Source organism: Oryza glaberrima, chromosome 7 (assembly GCF_000147395.1).
Source record: "Oryza glaberrima chromosome 7, OglaRS2, whole genome shotgun sequence".
NCBI lineage: Eukaryota > Viridiplantae > Streptophyta > Magnoliopsida > Poales > Poaceae > Oryza > Oryza glaberrima.
Window position 1 is genome coordinate 16,407,635 of NC_068332.1, and position 20,886 is coordinate 16,428,520.

The 20,886-nt window shown below is 41.6% G+C and overlaps 2 protein-coding genes, 1 long non-coding RNA gene and 1 pseudogene across 6 annotated transcripts; 1 reads left to right on the plus strand and 3 right to left on the minus strand.

Moving 5' to 3' along the window:
- The first annotated feature begins 909 nt into the window (after positions 1 to 909).
- On the plus strand, positions 910 to 5,224 carry LOC127779943 (probable serine/threonine-protein kinase PBL19; annotated as a pseudogene).
- Positions 5,225 to 5,828: 604 nt separating this feature from the next.
- LOC127779383 (ATP synthase subunit delta', mitochondrial) lies at positions 5,829 to 8,367 on the minus strand. The gene is made up of 2 exons (XM_052306121.1): positions 8,015 to 8,367; positions 5,829 to 6,411 (listed from the first exon to the last, which is right to left on the minus strand). Exons 1-2 carry the CDS (start codon positions 8,285 to 8,287, stop codon positions 6,067 to 6,069), a joined length of 618 nt encoding a protein of 205 aa, XP_052162081.1. The 5' UTR covers positions 8,288 to 8,367; the 3' UTR covers positions 5,829 to 6,066.
- Positions 8,368 to 9,670: 1,303 nt separating this feature from the next.
- Positions 9,671 to 14,664, minus strand: LOC127779382 (pentatricopeptide repeat-containing protein At4g17616). 4 transcript variants are annotated; one of them, XM_052306117.1, is made up of 5 exons: positions 14,300 to 14,664; positions 11,260 to 13,251; positions 10,639 to 10,757; positions 10,491 to 10,544; positions 9,671 to 9,870 (listed from the first exon to the last, which is right to left on the minus strand). In XM_052306117.1, the coding sequence occupies exons 1-2, from the start codon at positions 14,576 to 14,578 to the stop codon at positions 11,260 to 11,262; spliced, it is 2,271 nt and encodes a 756-aa protein (XP_052162077.1). In that variant the 5' UTR covers positions 14,579 to 14,664; the 3' UTR covers positions 9,671 to 9,870; positions 10,491 to 10,544; positions 10,639 to 10,757. The 4 variants fall into 4 exon arrangements, with proteins under 4 accessions (XP_052162077.1, XP_052162079.1, XP_052162078.1 ...); XM_052306119.1 differs by having other exon boundaries at positions 10,446 to 10,544; XM_052306118.1 differs by having other exon boundaries at positions 10,639 to 10,830.
- A 4,417-nt stretch (positions 14,665 to 19,081) lies between these two features.
- Positions 19,082 to 19,905, minus strand: LOC127778299 (uncharacterized). The gene is made up of 3 exons (XR_008018481.1): positions 19,446 to 19,905; positions 19,293 to 19,368; positions 19,082 to 19,218 (listed from the first exon to the last, which is right to left on the minus strand). It is a non-coding gene; the product is annotated as an uncharacterized LOC127778299 (long non-coding RNA).
- Positions 19,906 to 20,886: the final 981 nt, after the last annotated feature.

Consider the following 20,886-nt stretch of genomic DNA (forward strand, 5'->3'; position numbering starts at 1 on the left):
GACATGTCAGTTCTTCAGCAGTTACTTCGGAAATAACAGAAAACAATAAACATGCAGTTCAATAGTGTCAGTGGCACAAAACAGGGCATCATTCCTCCATAGTCCTTAATATATGAGTTGAATTGATCTTTGGAGATTTTAAGGACAAAAATATTCACTAAAGAAGCATTTTACTTGGTGTCCTAAGAAGACTCCAACCAATATTGTAAGCCATGGACAGCTATGATCAGACCATGCTTTGCCATTCTTAATTCTAATTGTATACTTTTAGATCAATCTAATGAGCTGTAATGAAGGACAGCTAAGAAACTTTACATTGATACTAAGTTTCACATGTTGTTCTGAAACGAACTGCTTGATATCCATGTCCGTTGCTCTCACATTAGCATAATGTACATCAGAAGCAGAATCCTACCAGATTTTTTTTTTGTAATTCTTATCAAAATAAATTCATACTTAAGAGAGGGAGATCATGGAAAACAACGATTGCTGAATATCATTTAATCATGTATGAATTATTTCAACTAGTTATTTTTTCAAGATTATTAGTAAGTACTAACAAGGAGAAAAAGACATAATTTGCTAGACATGATTGATTAGTTTTGGAAATAGTATCATTTACGACATCAAAATGTGGAGATTATTCTAGTTCCACAAACTAATAACTAGATTGTAGATGTAAAACATGCCAAACCTTCAGTTACTACATGAAATAAACTGCATGGGCCAGATATGTAACAAGAAGCAGTCCATGTGATGTAATAATTTTAGTAACTAAATTGGCAGAAAACATTATGGAACTACTACATGCAACAGGTTTGCAAGTCCCAGCTCCCAAAGGTCAACCAAATTTACTGAAAATGAAAGCATCACAAGAGAATGATAGGGGTTGAAATCATCAGTGGGGTCAATAAGTCAAGAGGGTTGGTGTAACTTGTAAGGCTATGTATTTAGTGCTCTAGATTAGGTTAGTGAAAATACAATGCTAAGCTACTAGAGAAGAGACAGAGAAGACCAGTATTTCTTCCAGAGCTTACCATGAAATCACACTCCAGTCTCTCTCCAAGCTTCAGAACCAGACATCTCTCCTCTTCTGTGCAATGAGGTCTTCTAACTTTAGTGGTTGAATTTTGGCAGTCTCCATGCCTTCTTCACAAGATTATATATACATCAGTTTCACCGGTCAAAGTAAGCACAGCCTTCCTTGATTCTCTTTTGTGCGACTTTGTGATGCCTTCTTGCATTATATACACTACATATTAAAGTCACACATTCTTGGAGCAGAGCTATGTACCTAAATCATTCTTAGAAGTAACTAACCTTCTTCAACCCTTACTTTGTAACCATGGCTTTCTTTACTACTGAAATCTCTCTATGTAGCTCCATTGGACTTCTAGGAAAGGAGGTGGTCTTTACATCTTGAGCGTCCAGAACTGAGCTATTTGAACAGCCTTCTCTTGTTTGTTTTTCTTCTGGTGAAATATTGGCATCACCTTTCTTTGACAAAGTTGAACATTCATGAATTCTTCTTAACTTTTTTTTTATCCTCTCATTTTCCTGAGATCCTACTTCCAGCTCTTCAGTTGGTCTTGCAAGTTCATATGTTCCACTGCTTTCTTGCAAAGAATCCTTGCCTTGTTTACATGCCTAAGTTTGTTGCTAGCATCATTCTGCCTATACTTTGATTTTCTCTTGTTTTCTCTTCCTTCTTGCAATCGTGACAAGATTTACAGTTGTAATGCTCCACTCTGTTCTGAAAAAACTACCATACTTATCCAAATCATTCTAGCACAATCACAATGGGCTGCTTCTTCTACTCAAGAGAGAAGAACAAGAATAAGAACAAGAAGCAATCAAGGTCATCCCCTACACTAACCGTAGACAAAGATGACTTCAGAGATGAAATGTCCCAGAAGGCCAACAGATCATGCAGCCTGGTTGTTGCTTCATCACCACGGAGCATACTGGAGCTATACGAGGAGCGTGCGCATGAGCTCCGTGATTTTCGCCTCGCCGAGCTGAGAAGTGCTACCGGTAACTTCAGTAGAGAGCTCAAGATAGGGGAAGGAGGGTTTGGGAGTGTGTACAAGGGCTTCCTAAAAACTTCTTGCAGTCATTTGGGGCTCAGGAATGACAGTGGCAATGTGGTGGTGGCTGTCAAGAAGCTCAATCCTAATGGAATGCAGGTATTGATTGTCTTCGATAGACCTTATGAATGTTAGATGCTATAATCACGTTTCTATGTACACTGCAATTGTTAAATGGAGTTGAAGCATACCTTTTATTATGAAACAAAGGGATGCAGGGAGCCTGGGATCAAATTGCATAAGTAAATATACTGATTCTGCACATATTGGTTACTTTCGAATCGTGCCGAGTATATTATTTAATGTAGGATTCCAGGCTGTGTAACAATTTTTATACAAATCGCATTTAGTACTCTAAAAAGTTGGGCAGGATGGTTTGGTCAAAATTATTATCACTTATGGAATGGAATGTGAATGTTAGCCTCAGGATGACTGATGACAAGGATTTTAGCAAAATTATTCTCAAATGTAGACTACTGGTAAAATACATTTTTAGTTCATATTTTGCATTTCCCATGCATAATACTCAGCAAATATATAACTGTCAAATTATAGCTGCATGTTATAGAAAATTATGCCTCACGAATTTCTTGTGTCTTATATGCAAAAAAGGAAAATGAACCCCCCATGGCTTGTAAGTTTTAACATCTAGAATGCAGTAATTACAACATTTTGAGGAATCATGCACTTGGAGTAGCAATCTGAAAAAACAAATTCTTCCATTAAATTTGTTTAAATGTTATTTATACTTCTACAATTCTTCCAGTATGACCATCAATTCAAAAAGTTGATTTATTCCTCAATTACATCACTTTCAGGGTCATAAGCAGTGGCTGGCTGAAGTTCAGTTCCTTGCTGTTGTGGATCACCCAAATCTTGTCAAACTCATTGGCTACTGCGGGACTGACGACGGCGAACAAGGTCCTCAGAGACTTCTTGTGTATGAGTTCATGCCTAACAAGACCCTAGAATATCACTTGTTCAATAAAGCATACCCAACACTTCCATGGAAAACAAGGCTTAGCATAGCCTTGGGCGTTGCTAAGGGGCTGCAGTACTTGCATGAAGGGTTGGAAATTCAGGTATTGGTCTAACAACTTCGATAATCGATATATTGAGTATTGTCAGTTACAAGTTCAGAGAACAATGTAAATAGCAGTGCTCTTTTTTTCCTCCTCTTTTCTTCTGCTTTTTCTGCTGTTTTCTTTAATCCTTACTATTAGTTGTTATTAGAAGCTTAGGGCTCTAGAGCTATGTTACATTAGTAAACAAATAATACAGCTGTTTCCCATTAATGCTATCTCAAAACCCAAGTGCTCAGAGTTAAGTGACAACTCCCAGTTGTTCCAGTTTTGCAATGATAGTCTCATAGGGATATGTATCAGGAGCTATGATTCAGAAGGCTTTCTGATCTATAATTCTATACTTGTTAGCGCAAATTAACAGAGTTTTCCAGTGTTTATATTCTGAACTATTGATGCTTGTGTTCACATGTTGTAGAGTTGTAGACTTGTAGTTATGACACTCTTTATGTTACAGGTCATATATCGCGACTTAAAATCATCAAACGTGCTGTTAGATGAGGAATTCAGACCAAAACTTTCAGATTTTGGATTAGCAAGGGAGGGCCCAGTGGATGGACAAACTCACGTGTCCACAGCGGTAAGTCATTTGTCATCAGTACTAGCAAGATGGTTACCATTTACCTTAAGAACTACTTGCATTCAATCTGCACAAAAAAAAAGTAGAATTACAGTATTTTCTTGAATAATTTCATGGTTGGTTCAAATCGGGCATCAAAACGGTCTAGAAAGTTTGGTAGGCGGCCAAACCATCGTTTCAGGCATTTGTCCTGACATATAATCTGTTTTCACCTGGAGAGATGTGTTTTCACAAAAAGATTCATGCAGTTCAACGAATGCGAAACTTCCACCCTTTCAACAAAAATAAGCTAACCAATGCAACCCCTAGAAATTTAAGATCTGAGAGTTGGCGGTCCAATTTAGTTCAAAGTTCAAACTAATGGCTAAACTTTTGCAAAAAAAATAAAATAAAATTCGATCGGAGACTAATGGCTACTCCCTCCGTTTCATAATGTAAGTCATTCTAGCATTTCTCATATTCATAGTGATGTTAATGAATCTAGACATATACATCTATCTAGATTCATCAACATCAATATGAATGTGGGAAATGCTAGAATGACTTATATTGTGAAACGGAGGAAGTACAATTTTAACATTGGGTGTTATGGTTATCAAAAGATTGGTACATTAGAAATCAATTTTAGTGCGAAGTAGGACAGGAATAATAGGATTATTAAGTATTAATCTGAGCAATGCAAGCATGAACAATCAACAACAACGTGTGATGTGTATGAAACGGGCATAAAATCAAACAGGTGATGGGCACGTACGGGTACGCGGCGCCGGACTACGTGGAGACGGGCCGCCTCACGGCGAGGAGCGACGTCTGGAGCTTCGGCGTCGTGCTGCTCGAGCTCCTCACCGGCCACCGCGCCTTCGACCGGAGCCGGCCACGCCCCGACCAGAAGCTCGTCGACTGGGCGCGCCGCCACCCCGCGGGCACCCGGTGGTTCTCGAGGCTCCCCGACCCGCGACTCGCGGGGAGGTACTCGCACCGCGCCGCGCAGGACGTCGCGGCGCTCGCGTGGAGGTGCCTCACCGCGCCGGGGAGCGCCCGTCCATGGCGGAGGCGGCGCGGGCCCTGGAGCGCGCTGAGCGGCACGGCGAGCTGGATGGTCCCCCCGAGCCGCCGGAGGAGGGATCGCCCCCGCCTCCTCGCTGCCACGCCGGCTCCGGTTCCTCCTCCCCGGAGGCGAAGAAGGCAGCGACGGCGAAGCGGCGGCGAATGGCGCACCTGGCCAAGCTGGCGGCTGGCGCGAGCGCGGCGCCGGCGGCGCGGAGGCTGGTGCACATGAAGATGACGAAGGTAGCAGCTACATGCAACGCAGGCACGCAGCATGTTGAGACTTGAGACTTGAGACCTCCCTGTGTTCAAAGTTCAAACGCACTACTATTCTATCATGTAATCTACTCCTCCTATTCTATATTACTTTTTCTGTTTCACAACGTAAGTCATTCTAACATTTTTCACATTTATATTGATGTGCTAGAATTTCCCACATTCATATTGATGTGAAGCAGAGGGAGTATAAGTTATTTGATTTTCTTTTGTTAAATTTCTTTAAATTTGATCAATTTATAAAAATATATAGTAGTATTTACAAAACAAACATATTATCAAAATATATTCAATATTAGATTTAATGAAACTAATTTGATATATTAGATAAAAAATATTTCTATAACTTGGTCAAACTAAATAAAGTTTAACTAGAAAAAAATCAAACAATTTATAATACGAAATGAAATGGAAAGAGTACTAATTTTTGGGATAATTACGACCTGATTTTGTTTCGATGACTTGCTCTCGCCTGTTCTACTACCATTGCAAGCCTGTGCTGTGCATATCATTTTTTTTCAAAAAATAAGTGTTTTGGTTTCTCTTAAGTACGGCATTGGGATATTCTTCATTTGAAAAACAGCAGCAATTTCTGATTTCTTAACATCACCACATAGTTTGAACACAGGATGTGTACCGTACCAAAAGTGGATTTTAATCTTCCGACTACACTCTCCACATAAGAGAATTCATCAGAAGCTAGAAACAGAACGGCTTTTGTGTTTTGTCATTTGATCCAAGCGTAAACTCAGGATGGAAAACTGGAACCAGAAAACTTCGACTTTGTAGGCTCGGAGAAAAATATTCACTATTACAAAAATCCATGCAGGAGTCAAGTTAAAAGAAGAAACAGGGTTCTGTCTTTGAGATGGAGTATAATTTATTTAAGATCATTCCCTCCATCCCATCATCCATGAGTTTGCAAACTTCAGCTCACATTCTAAAAATGAAGATGCAAAAGAGAGAGAGGGACAGCAACTTAAAAACGTATTGATCAACCAGCCAAAGCGGCATTGAGCGCACTGTGAACATCCACTCCAATCTGAGCTTCGGCCTTCTCCAGTTCAGTTGAGGCCGATCCAAGCTTGGCGTTGAATTCCGCGAGACCCTGCTGGACCGCGGCTGGGTCGATCTGGTCCAGGGGGACAGCCTCAACAGCCACGATATCAGCGATGGAGTTTGCATGGACAAATGCAAAGCCACTGCTCACAAAGTACTTGGTGATATCGTTTCCCTCGTGTACCGAGAGAACACCAGGCTTGAGCTCTGCGATTGTGGAAACGTGGCCTGGCAAAACACCCATCTGACCAGTTGTTGCTGGTACAATTACCATGTCAACCTGAGTATAGACAAGCAAAGACATAAGCAAGGGAAAGCAACAGAAGACAATATTGATGATGGGGGAAGAATTAATTGGTACATTTAACAGTAGCATTGTTGAATCAAGCATTGACATACAAAATCTATGTGAATCAACTGATAGATGATTTGCCTATCATCTGTTGAAATGCAACAACACAAACATAGACAACCTTCGAACACCATCAACCAATTATATTTCATACACAATAGCAACAAAAGAACATGACGCTCAGCAACATACTTAAGGAAAAATTGATGATCTGAAACTTCTTAATAGTGCCATTAACCATTAAGTAAACAGTACCAAACCATCAAGGCCAACAAGCAAGCTAAAAGAAACAACATGAAACAAAGAAAATCGCCACAAAACTAAACAAGTAGTATTAGACTTGGTTATCACAGGGCAAATAACATATATCAAGGACAAAAGCTATAACTGGCGCACAGTCAAAAAAGAAGCTGCCTATGCAGCATAGTAAAATATAAGTGAATAGTAGGCTATATTAATATGCAGTTTTATTTATAGAACTTCAGAAGGAAAGATTTTCTCAACCAAAGAAATTTACATCAGGAACATTGACAGTGAATGTTCACACACAAACTCTAGTTAATGTAAACAAGAGAAACTGCAACTATACCGATAAATCCAGATAATGCATAAAGCCGCATAGCACTACAAACACTAGAGATAAACAGGTCCGAATACACTGTTGTAGTCAGAATTAAAACTTGGCCTGGCACACAGCAATCCTAGCAAGAGAAACTTGAAATCTATAAATAAGAAACACCCAAGGAGCAAACTGGAATCCTCAATCTGATTAACAAAATGTAACGGGGTTTCCAAAAGATACTTCACTAGACTACTACTACCTCTGTCCCCAAGGAGCGGACCGTGTTTATTGAAGATTTTGTTTGGTTGGTTGTATGAATCACGAATTTAGCCAGGTTCATAGCTAACTAAAAACACAGTCTTTTAAGGCGAGGAAATATCAATTTATGAATTCTCTATGCTCCTTGCAATTAAGGCACACAAGCACCCCAAACAAGAAAAAAGAAATGCAATTTGCTACCAACACTCAACAGCAATCAAATGTTGAGCAGAAATTCTATAGTCATATGACATCTAGCCACCTGGAGAATCACGCTACGTTATGTTTGTCCCATGAAAGAACAACATCTCCAACTCATAGCAACAAAACAAGGAAATACCTGGTATGATTCAACAGCCATGTACAACCGTAAACCCCCACACATTCGTGTTAATAGGATTGCAAATACGCACGCCCAACAAATGGCCACATCACAAACATTCTGGGCAAACGATAAACGGAGGATAGAAGCATTGACCATGATATATTCCTACGGATGAAGAGTCTGGATGCGAGACCTCTACCACACCAGCTCGACGAATCGGATCGCGCTGCCTTGACCCACCCAACCCCTATCCCTAATCGCACGACGCAAACCCCAGATCGCGCACATACCCGAAACCCTAGCGACGCCACACGCACAGATCTGGGGACCGAGGAGGACAGAGGAGAGGGGGAGGGGGGGGGGGGGCAAACACGGTCCGCGCGTACCTCCTTGTTGGCGATCTCGGACTTGTAGGGGAGGACGAAGTTGACGGTGAGCTTGGAGGGGATGGCCGCCGGCGTGGGGGGGCGGGGCTGCATGAGCGACATGGGCGTGGCGGGGGCCTCGATGTTGGGGGCCACCTTCTTCCACGCCTCCGCGAAGGCGGAGTCGGTGGCCGCCTCGGCCGGCACCTCCGCCGTCGAGAGCGCCCTGCTGCTGCGGCCGGCGGCGGCGGCGGCGCGGGTGGTGGCCAGGCGGCGGGCGGCGTGGCGCAGCATTTTTCTCTTTCTTCTTTTTCTCTCTCTCGTTTCTCCTCTCGTCGCTGCGGCTGCGCGTGGGTGGGTGGAATGGGGTTCCAGGGGTGTGGGCGATTTGGAGGGCGAGGTGAGGTGAGGAGTGTGGGTCAGTGGGAGTGGAGGCGAGTTTGGGCTGGGCCGTTTCTATATTTAGGCTAGGTCGCCTGCCTTCTTTTCATATCATTTAGGAATAAGTTCACTTGAGATCCCTTAACTGATCAACGAATCCGATTTTCGTCCTTCAACCAAAAAAATAGATATAACAGATCCCACAACTGTCAAAACCGGCGCAATATAGGTCCCATGGCGGTTTGGACGGTGGTTTTCGCTGCCATGTCGCTTACATGGCTAGTTTGACTCGGTCTTTATCTCACGTGGCATTGCCGTGACAATTTGATCTGGGAAATAATAAAAACCGTGGACCCATATGTCAGCTATAATAAAAATAATAATTAAAAATAGTGAGGCCCACGTGTCATTCTCACTCCCTCCTCTTCTCTCTCTTGGTCGTTCTTCTTCCTCCTCTATCATCTCTTCATCATGTGGAAAGAGAGAGAGAGAGAGGAGCGAATGAGAACTACATTCCCATAACAATTTGCCACTTAAGCGTCACGTGAATGCTATATAGGATAAAGATCAAGTCAAACTAGCCATGCCAGCTAAAACCACCGTCCAAACCGTTATGGGACCTATGTTGCACCGGGTATATGGTTTCCGGTTGAAAGGTGAAAATCAGATTCGTTAACAAGTTAAGGGATCTCAAGTGAACTTATTCATATTGTTTATTGGATTTTTTAAAATGGATTATTTACTCCGCGTTTCTAATAATATGCTTTCTAAAAAAAGAATTTTTATTGGATTGCTTAGAACACCTTGTTAAAGTTATTTATTAAAATGTTTAATTTATCCATATAATCAAGTAGATAATCCACAGCACACATAGTTCTTATATGTTAAATGGCTACTTTTTTTCATGCTTAATGGACGAAGCGTTTTGACAATTATTAGAGGATACAAACAAATGAATTATCTATTATCAACTCGAAAAATGGATTTAAAATGGTATTCTAGGAAGTTCATATATAAAAATATTTTACAAAAATTACATCGGAAAACATGCCACCGTTCCATTCTTCTCCTCTTCTAAATTTTTTTTAAAAAACTCATTTCTTCCTTAAACATTTTCTCATTTTTTTCCGGTAAAGAAATATATTTTTTTAATTTATTTATGGGTTATAATACAAAGCAGAGGTTTGCAATGAGGATGATCGCATTCTTTCTGAACCAGACTACACAAATAGCCACGTTTTGGATGGGAACAATCACAAGTTCATGGCAAAATGATAGTACACCCAGAAAGCATAGACACATCATAATTGATTATATTTAGCATAAGAGCAACCAAGCTAGGTATTTCGGAAAGACACGATCTACAGAATGCACTTGCTTACATCAACCTGGTACTAGATAAATACTGTGACATAGCCATAGTCCTGCATTTAACTAAAATTACAAAGAACCAACTGATCAATCCAACTATCCTTTGGGTTTTATAAACACAGCACCTGCAGAAATCCCCAACAATGATGTCAGCCCTAAAGTTAAGAAAGAAGCCAAACCAATTACCCGTGCTTCCAAAGAGGCACCGAATCAAATAATGAACACACCAACAGTAAAGAAATTGATATGTGGAAACTTAGCATCAGTTTTTAACGTGCAAAGTCAAATGCAATATATGCTTAAAGCCTAAAAACTATTAGAAGTAAAATATTTCTTGTAATTGAGCAGCTGATGGACAGCTATGCTCAACTAAAAGGAAAAACTTCCTAAAATTAGTATTCATAGCAATATGGCATCCTTCAACATGTGAGCGTTTTTAGGTAAAAGTTGGAATCATTAAGCACGAACATCAACTGTGTTATTGAAACATTTTTCCTGTTTTTGCTCTATTATCTGCACATATTTAGGAAATAGAGAGTTTCCAGGACTTATGTCATATGACTACATTAAAAAGAATATCACAATTAGAATATCTGCCTCAACTTCATAACTGTGTCCTCTAGAACCACAGCAACTAGTTAAGCATGCCAAGTTACTGTTCAAGTTCCTCTAAAAAAAAGTTACTGTTCAAGTAGTGTACCCCACATAGTAGTACTGGACAATTCTGGTATTAGTGATGGCAAACCTTAGTAGCCAGTAAGGTCTGGACTGCAAGTGCTCTATCAAACTCCCATCAGGCCTACAAGTTCATCAGTTTCATTAAAAACTTGAAATCGGTAATAAATGATTGTCAGAGATGTCAAAGTGTACAACTGTTTCAAAATAATAAATACCATTTGTGGTCTATGCAATTGATCTTGCTTGTGACGTAAGGTCAAGGAGTCGGTTTCCCACAAAAATAATTGCTTGACAACTTGAAGCAACAGCATGATCTTCTGTATCAGCATAGCCTCTTTGTAGAATATCACAAGAAAGAAACATTACTGTTGGTAAGACAGTAGTCTAAGATTGCCACAAGGCCAGTACTACAATAAGATTATCAATAAGATTATCAATGGTCAACATATTTAAATGTAAGAATTAGCAACCACCTGGAACCTGAAGAGGAAATATGTGCTGCTATGAGATTCATGATCCATGCCAAAACAGATGAAAGAAAAGACGGGCAATTTATAAAAAAAAAATCGATAGTTGAAGCCTTGAAAGTTGATTTAGAAGCCTTGAAAGTGGATTTAGAGGTCAAAGAAGAGAAAATCCATGCATGTAAGATGTTACAGTGAGTACTAAGGAATTAGAACTAACCATCAAGAATAAATGGAAAGACTTGAAAGGACAATACAGAATTATACAACAGATGCGGATGATGTTACATCGGAAGAATTCTGTACAGATGTGCATGCACAAGAAGAGTGTTCTCTAAATGCAAAAGGATTACAGTGCTGCAGTCATTTTACCTATTTGACGCCTGCCCAGGATCTGAAAGCTCTGACATCTTCTATTCTTTTACTCTGTTCTTCTGTTTTTTCATGCAGCAAATTCAAATTTCTATACAGATTCTTGTGTAGCTTTAGAAAAACTTGCTTGTATTTCCACTTGTCACAGTACATTTTACGGTTTGCCATGTAACTTAAAACCTCCATGACTCTTGCAAAATAGCCAGCGTTTAGGAAATTCAAAATCAAGCAGTCAAGCAAGTCTCTATCCACAGTTAGCTCTCCATATTCGAGTCTGCGCTTTATTTCTCCCCACAGCATGGCAATCTCCCTATGCATGCCTAGTGAAGAATATCCACACAGTATGTGGCAAAAGGTATGCAGACTGGGTTTTACATTCTGCTCTCTCATCCGCTTATATGTGCTCAAAGCATCGTCCATCATATTTGCCTTGCAGAAGAAAAGAATTGAATTATTGAACTCAAAAGTTAAGTGCTCTCGAGAGCTATAATGTTCTATTTCTTGAACCAAACTGGAAAGCAAAGACGAATTTCTGAGGGGCATCTCATCCTTGACTATTTTGGCAACATCCTTTATGGTAAAGGATGGATTGGTATGAAAATCAGCCATTGTATATGCTTTCTTTTGTATCTGTTGGAGAAACCTATCAACTTCTTCCGGTTTATTCTCCTTCTCATATGCTCTCAAAAGAGACATGTAAGTACAGATTAGAACAGGAATCTCAGCTGACTCTAAATCATCCAGGATATCATGAGCAGCATGCAACCATCCCATCAGAATGCATGCACTAATTACATCTGAATGAGATGGCCCCTTTAGATCTTCCTTGTGTAATGTAATAAGAAAGCTAGACAATGCACGCACTTTACTTGCTTTCAAACAGCCAACAATGAATTTAGCAAGAGCCTTCTCACTAGGACGAATATTTCCATCAATAACAGCAAGAAGGCCAAATTGACTTTCTGTATCTAAAACGAAACCTTTGTCCACTTTTATGGGGTCAAACATTATTCTGAATCCAGTTTTCAGGTTGCCAGAGCCTATCTGTATTACACCTTGTTTATGGACACTATCACCAACAAAAGCACGAGGCTTTTGTTGTCGATACAGATCAACCAAAAGCTGAGCAGCGGCATCCATGTCATTATATTTGAAATGCAGGTTCAGCAGACTTCCATAAAAATATAGATAGTGCTGAATGAACGGCAAAGATGCAAAAGAATCGATACTTCTTTTCATGTTCACCAATTCAACTCGCTGCCCAACCATCTCAAAGACAAGGCTAGCGATAGCCACTGTATTTACATCGGCCACAACCCCAACCAGCGACATAAGCTCCATTATTCTTTGGGCCTTGATCATGCATTTGAAATCGACACATGACTTCAAAACCATATTAAACAAGGTAACATTACTCTTTATTGGATCCAGTTTTTTCAGCTGCCTTCTATCTCCAATCTGCTCCAAGAAACACTCGCAGGTCTCACACAAAACATCAGCAGCAAGATAGGATCCTACTTGTGACTTCACCATATGCAAGTACACCATGGTCAGCATATCAACATCAGGAAGCTTGCCGCTCTCCAATATGATCCTCACCACTGTGGAGGCTGGAATCGGCATCTGATCTCTGGCAAGCGCCAGAGCTAGCTTCATCAGCGAGCCACAATTAAGAAGGTTGCCATTGCATTGGTAAACTGACAAGACCATGTCGAATGCCCTCTGAAGCCATCTCCTACTAGACGCATAGGACAGCGACACGATCATCCTGTCCAACACCCGTGGCTCAGGAAGGCCATGCAGGGTCTTGTAATTGGCAAATGCTTGCAGCACGTCGTCGACATTGCCGTCATCGAGAGCAGCATTGATTGTCCTCAGTAGGGTCTCACGAGACGGCGCTTCCCACGGCAGAATCTTGGCTGCAATCGTGCCCATGGGAAGGTGATGTATGGCCAGAGCGGATTGCCTCCTCCATGACCCGTAGCAATCAGCCTAATAACAAGAAACTATATGAACTAAAGGAGAACTATTTTCATTTTTTTTTACAGATTTTAGTAAAGGAAAATATATCCATTTATCTTATACTCCCTCTGTTTCATATTATAAGTTGATTTGTTTTTTTCTTAGTCAAACTTCTGTAGGTTTGACTAAGTTTATAAAAAAATTAGCAACATCTACAAAACCAAATTAGTTTCATTAAATATAACACGGAATATATTTTTATAATATATTTGTTTTATATTGGAAATGTTGTTATATTTTTCTACAAACTTGATCAAACTTAAAAGGAAAAGTTGAACTAAAAGAAACGGAGAGAGTAGATTTTAGGAAAGCAGCAAGAAGGCTGCGCCATACCTGCTTGGAGTTGGAGGGGAGGATGAAGAAGTCGACGGTGAGCTTGGAATCGGAGGTGGTGGTGGCCGGCGTGGGCGAGATGGCCATTGTCGCAGGGGCTTATGCCCATCTTCGACACCCCCCCCCCCCCCCCCCCCGCGCGCGCCTCTTCCAGCTCCACGCTCCCAAGCAGGTATGGTGCTGCCTTCCTAAAATCTACTCTCTCCGTTTCATGTTAATAAGTCACAAGCCACTTTGATTTTTCTTTAGTTACACTTAGTTTTTAAAGTTTGACCAAGTTTGTAGAAAAATATAACAACATTTCCAATATAAAACGAATATATTATCAAAATATATTCCGTGTTATATTTAATGAAACTAATTTGGTTGTCTAGATGTTACTAATTTTTTTATAAACTTGTGGATTCATTGCACTAAGATGTATCTCATCCAGTCCTAGGTTACAAGATTTTGGACCGGAGGGAGTATAACTGGTGCACGGTAAAAAAAAAAGCTTCTTATGCAGCATAGTAAAATATAAGTGAATAGTAGGCTATACTAATATGCAGTTTTATTCATAGAACTTGAGAAGGAAAGATTTTCTCAACCAAAGAAATTTACATCAGGAACATTGACACTGAATGTTCAGACACAAACTCTAGCTAATGTAGGGCAAAGGAGAGGGGGGCACACGGTCCGCGCATACCTCCTTGTTGGCGATCTCGGACTTGTAGGGGAGGACGAAGTTGACGATGAGCTTGGAGGGGATGGCCGCCGGCGTGGGGGGGCGGGGCTGCATGAGCGACATGGGCGTGGCGGGGGTCTCGATGTTGGGGGCCACCTTCTTCCACGCCTCCGCGAAGGCGGAGTCGGTGGCCGCCTCGGCCGGCACCTCCGCCGTCGAGAGCACCCTGCTGCTGCGGCCGGCGGCGGCGGCGGCGGCGGCGCGGGTGGTGGCCAGGCGGCGGGCGGCGTGGCGCAGCATTTTTCTTTTTCTTCTTTTTCTCTCTCTCTCGTTTCTCCTCTCCTCGCTGCGGCTGCGGGTGGGTGGAATGGGGTTCCAGAGGTGTGGGCGATTTGGAGGGCGAGGTGATGAGTGTGGTTCAGGTTTACGATTCCGATATGCCCTTCCGTTTCGAGCACCGGCGAAATTTGAAATTTCACGAAATCAAGTAGAAAACCGGTAACTTCCGAAGAAATTTCATAAACCAAAATTTGAATACAAATTCCCTGAGTTTAGCGATAATTTCTCGAAAACCGGTCGGTTTTGGTGAAATTTCGATCGAAATCATCGAAATTTCGATCAGTAATTGGGCCTATTTCATGCAATCTGGCTCATGTAAGTGTTTTTTTAATTTTTTATTCTATTCTTTCATGATGATAAATACACACAATACTTTATTTTTTTTGAAAATTTATATCCCAATAGGTTATATGAATATCATAGTATTTATAAGATTTTATTTGATTTTTTTTCTTTTTTATCAATTCAAATTTGAATTTGGATGAAACTCCTCGAAATCTCAGATGGTTTCTACTTTCGAGCCTTGTCGAAACGTCGAAATTTCACGAAATCCGACCGGATTTCGTCGGAATCGTAAACCCTGGTGTGGTAAGTGGGAGTGGAGGCGACTTTGGGCTGGGCCGTTTCTATATTTGGGCTAGGTCGCCTGCCTTCCTTTTGTATTATTTAGGAATAAGTTCACCGGAGGTTCCTCAACTTAACAGCGAGATTTTTTGAGGTCCCTCAACCACAAAACCAGAAATGTTCGCCCCTAAATTCATTCAAACCATTCATCATAGGTCCTTTGGCAGTATATGTGGGTGGTTTCGCTAACGTGGCATCCTAGTCAGCAAAAAAAAATTTAAAAAAAATCATGGGGCCCACATGTTAGCTGCATTTTTTTCTTCTCTTTTCTCTCCTCCTCCTCTCTTTCCTCTTCTCTCTCTTTGCCGACGGCGGGCGGCGATGGGTGAGCGCGCGGCCGGAGTAGGCGGAGGGGTAGTGTCGGCATGCGGCCAGAGCAGGCAGAGCGGCGGTGTCTCCGGGCGAGCGTGGCAGCGGCAGCGGCAAGCGGTGGGCGAGCACGGCGGCGGGCAAGTGGCGGCTCCGGGCGTGGGCAGTGCGCGGCTAGAGCAGGCGGAGCGGCGGCGTCTCCGAGCGCGGGCGGAGCAGAGGGGCGGGGGACGCGGGAGGCGCGGCGGGCGAGCGGTGGTGAGGAAAAACCATAGAAATTGTGTTGTTTGCTGCTTGGAACAACACCCCTTTGAGACTTTGCTGCAAAGCAAAGTGCTTTTTTCCCATGAGATTACAAAGTAGAATACCAAGCTGGAGAATTCAACAAGGTTCTGTTGAATATCAATATCAATAAGTAAACATTTATCTTAATCAAGTATACAATACTAAGGCTTGTGGTTTTCGTTACTGGTGATGCGACGGGAGGTATTTATTGGTGATCATTTAAATGATATTTTTATTGCAGATTGTTTGGGGGCCATTTGACATTCTATTACTGAGATAGGGGAGGCCTTTTTCACGATTAGATGTTGTAGATAGAGTTGAGTTTAGTGTATATCAAAGCTATGGCAGCATTGTACATTTCGTATCATTCTCTGCTTTGCATTTTTTTTTATAGAAAGTGTCTACGGAAGAGTTATTAAGATATTGCAATTTACACTACAATAATTCTTGAACTTTGGTTGTTTGCATGTTGAGTGTGATATATATTGTGGAAAATTTAGAATAATCTTTAGGTGATTTTACATGATTAGTGTAATATAATGTGGGAAACGTGCCTTGCACGTGTACGATTACTAGTCCGCAGAATAACCAGTAGTCACCCACAAACTTCTGACAAGGCATTGTTCCAAAATATTTTGAGGGTCTGTTTGGTTGTTGCCGTGTGCAACATGCCTCCCTGAGATTTTGATGGAATATGCCTGGTTGAGCTGTTTGGTTGGTGATGTGCCTCAGAACGGATAAAGTTGGATTATGTCTTATAAGTATTAATTGTAGGTATTGACCAAAATTTGCTAATTTTATCAACCATAACAGTAACCACTACCGTCACTTGGCTACCTGTGATTAATATAGTTTCACCTCCAACAAACGGTTCGTCATTTCGACTTCCCAATAAGGAGTAATGGACAAATCATCGAGGACTGCTCAGAAGCCAAACAGATGTGCGATTCCTCTCGGGAATTCACTTAGTATGACATTTGAGCTAGCCTATGTCCGGTAAACTTCTAAGACCTTTCATTCCCATCCAGGAGGGTTGTTCCTAGTATAAATGTCCCACATGTTTTATCATTTAGAAGACTTTTGACAATGAGAATATAAACCCCTTTTGTTTAGCTGCGTGCTAACAAATTTAGAGAGAGATCTCTACCCCTTTGTTCTTGTGGTTTCCTTGTGGGATTATAGAAGCGGCGTTCGACGCCCCCCAATTGGTGCTCCTAGTCCCTTTGAGGATTTTTCCTCGATTGATTCTAGGTTGTGTTGGTTGGTAACTTAGTGTGGTTGGGCGAATCCTCGATTTAGGTTGCCGTGTAGAGATGGTGGTTAGCTTCGAGTTCGATCGTCAGATTGCACTGTTATCTTGGCTACTTGCAGCTAGTTATCTTCGTCTCTTTGAGGCTAGTTATTGGTTCTTGATCCTACGCCGTGAAAATCGGGACATCACCCCTATTTGGGTCGTATCACTCTTCCTCTCTCTCTTACGGGTCGGCGACAGATGGTGGGTGGCGCCGCGGGACGCGCAGGTGGTGGCGGCGGCGGGGGACACGAAGGTGGCGGCGGCGCGGGACACAGAGGAGGGAGCGGCGAACTTCGGGAGGGAGCGGGAGGGAACTCTGGCGAACTCCCTCCGGCGCAGGAGGGTCTCCACCGCGCCGTGCATGCCGCCTACGTGTCCGTTGTCCACGCCCGCCCACTGCTTGCCCCCGCCTCCGTCCGTCCATCCCGCGCCGCCGCCGCCGCCTCATTCATAGTAAGAGAGAGAGATAGAGAGAGAAGGGAGAGTGGAAGAGGAGTATGATAGGTGGGCCCCATATTTTTTATCAATAAAATGTAGATTGGACTATCACGCGTACGCTATGTAGGTCAAAACTGCTCTGAATTGGGTCGAGGGGGATAATTTGTCTGATATTGAAAGTTCAGGGTGAACGATGTCTAGTTTTCGGGTTTAGGGGGGTAATTCGGTCGGCCACGATAGTTGGGGGGGTAATTCGTACTTTTTCTTATTTTATATTGTCTATATTTGATAAGCGTCTTCTATTCTTGTATATAAGATAAGATCTAAAAGTTTCATATCTATCTATACAGTCTTGCTTCACATAAATATTCCGTATGCATACATTTAGGGGAGCAAATCCTATATGTTATACAAGTATTTGATCCAAATTATTCACTTTCATTTAATTGGGATCTTTACATTTGAGCATACATTTGAGTATATGACACTTATGGTGTTGATTAATGCTCATCATTTATTCATATTCTTTTATACATGTGATGTTGGTCAACAAGTGAAGGTTGACAACCGAATCATTCGGACTAATAAATACATTGAGTTGAACAAGAAAAATAGGTCCCATGAATTGAAAAATGTGTTGATACTCGATAGAGATCATGACACCTAACGATATCAAGAATAACAAAGTGAAGTTATTGGAAAGTGGGGTACGAAGTGGCAAGACGGTGAAGGACAAGCGATGCTCGCCGTGATGAACCATGCGGTGGTGAAGGCAAGTAAGGAGCTTGGCACCGAAGGACCAAATCCAGTGGTGAAGGGCGAGTGACGACTATGTCTGATGGACCGTGCAAGGCCATTTGAAGCTACAAGGAGCACGCATCAATCTTTAAAGAATACTAGAATATACCCCACGCGATGTTGCGGGAGCACATGGTAATTTTTAGCTCAAGATGATTGTACTGCATGTGTGGCCACTACTGACATATGAAGTGAACATATGTATATACTATTATAGTATATGCACATCCATAAACATAGGCAATATTTTTCTTTTATTTTTTACATGACATAATAAGTTTTTTGTCTAGAATGTTGACCGATTTTTTATGTATAAGATAGTATTTTTCCTCTTGGAATAAAATAAGTAAGATGACACTTGTGACCGATCATAGGTGTAAGTTTTCCTTCAACATGCGGATCATTACTGGAATATTAAGTTTCAAAAGTATAAGAAGTGCCTAGCTTGCACCTAAAGTTGAAGCATGATTGGAATAGTTCGTGCCATGTATATAGTGCCCAAGAATTAAATTTGTTTAATTAAATATTGGTTTGTAAGATTAGAAACTGTACGCGTCTTGTTAGATTTTGCTTTTAACAAATGCACATCATGACCATTCTCTGTTCTATACAATGATTTTGTTTGAGGACAGTTTTTTTTGCCAGAACAAACGTGAAGAACATAATAAAATTTCAAGCAGGGGAAGGCCATTTTTAAGAAACGTGAAGAACATTCTCTATGAAGGGCATTTGAACGAACAAAGATGAATACTGCAACAATCACTTCAAGCAGGGAAAAGAATATAATAAAATTTCAATTATTTCAAGCTGTTAAATGTATTTTCCCCAGTCTTCTTGTGTCTTCACTGCAAACCTGTAACATGACAAAATTTACTGAAAGTGCTGAGGGAAAAACTTTCGTCAGTTTGATTCTAAGATGGAACATACCTGTACGATGTTTAATTCTTCCATGTTGGATTTGCAAGACCATAAGGATAAACTGTGGATGAATAACCAATTAAATCTGCAAGAACAAAGCTGATTGAATCTGAGCAAATTTGATTAGAACAAAGCTGATTGAATCTGAGCAAATCTGATTACCTGGAATCCTCGATACGGGCAGGAACACAACGGAGTTGAATACTCTGGATCCTCGAATAAACGTACAGGAATACAATGGAACTTATACAATCAGTTGTGAGGTCCGTCATGAAAAATCAACAAATTCCCTCCTCTTCAGATAGAAGATACGGATATGATACCTAACAAAACCAAGAGATGAGAGTCTAAGGCAAAATAAAATGTCATACTTACTGAGCGAGGAGGAGAACAGGGTGTGTTTAGTACAGATGGGAGATCCACCGAAAAGAAGCTGTCGTAAGACGATGAACCTTGTTAAGATTGAATCCAATTGCACCCAATAATCCTCGAGTACAGTGAAGGCTACTTATTCATGAATTTGCCAAAGAGATGATAGGTCAAATTGAAAAGGAAGCACATACGGATTGATCTTTCCTGAATGAAAATCCACAGGAGGCACAAAACAAATTCAGAAGGAAGGAGTAGGTACCACACCATCATTTCCTTCGGTAGATATGAAAGATTCAAAGGCATGAAAATAAAGCTACAAAACGATCACTGTAGTTTAAACCAATCCAATAATATGTACCTATGCAATGAAGATTCATATGAAACCAAGCAGTTCGTGGAGAACAACCAAGAACATACTTCTGCTTCTGCTTCTGTATGGACTGGAGAACTTCGTCGGTAATAAGCAAAGGCCCGCAATGATATCGCCATGGCTTTAATTAGAGGCGAATGAAATTAACGTGTTAATGGCAATCATAAGTCTGCTCTTAGTGGGCGGCGAAGGTTTCTCTTAGGATGGGGCGAGGAAGGCGATGTGGCTAGCACTGCGAGGGGGGAGGCGAAACAGACCTAGGGAGGGCCGTGCGGCATCGATGCGACGGGATTGGCAAAACGCAATGCGAGAGAGGAAGGGGATGCGGTGGGGTGCGAGAAATGCGGCGGGGAAGGTGGAGAAGTGCGATGCGGGGAGGGAGGGCATGCGATACGGCGAGAGACATGCGGTGGGGGCGGCAGTAGCGTGATGCGGGAGAGGGAGCCAATCTGGTGCAGGAGCGGCAGGCATGTGGGCTGGGCTGGGCCGAGTATTTGGGAGCCATCCATGAATAAAGAACTGAGGCAGGCTAAAAGCAATCTGATCGGTTGAAGTGGAGTGATCCAACGGATGGAAATCGATAGTGACGTGGCAAAGCGAGAGAGCAGGAACATAGAATTAGTGGGGATGACTTGTATAGGTATATAGGATACGGTGAAACGGTTTTAGCGTTGGTATCCCTTAAGACAAAGAAAGGAAGATGGCATAAAGGCATTCCTATTGGTATAGTTATTTTCCTATTTATATTTGAGTATAGGAATATCGTTGTGCTTGTGTATATCTCAGTGTTCAAAATAACCTATCCTAGTGCTACCTTGAGAGAAAGCCAAGCTTTAACCTATCCTTTGAGTGGTTTTAAAC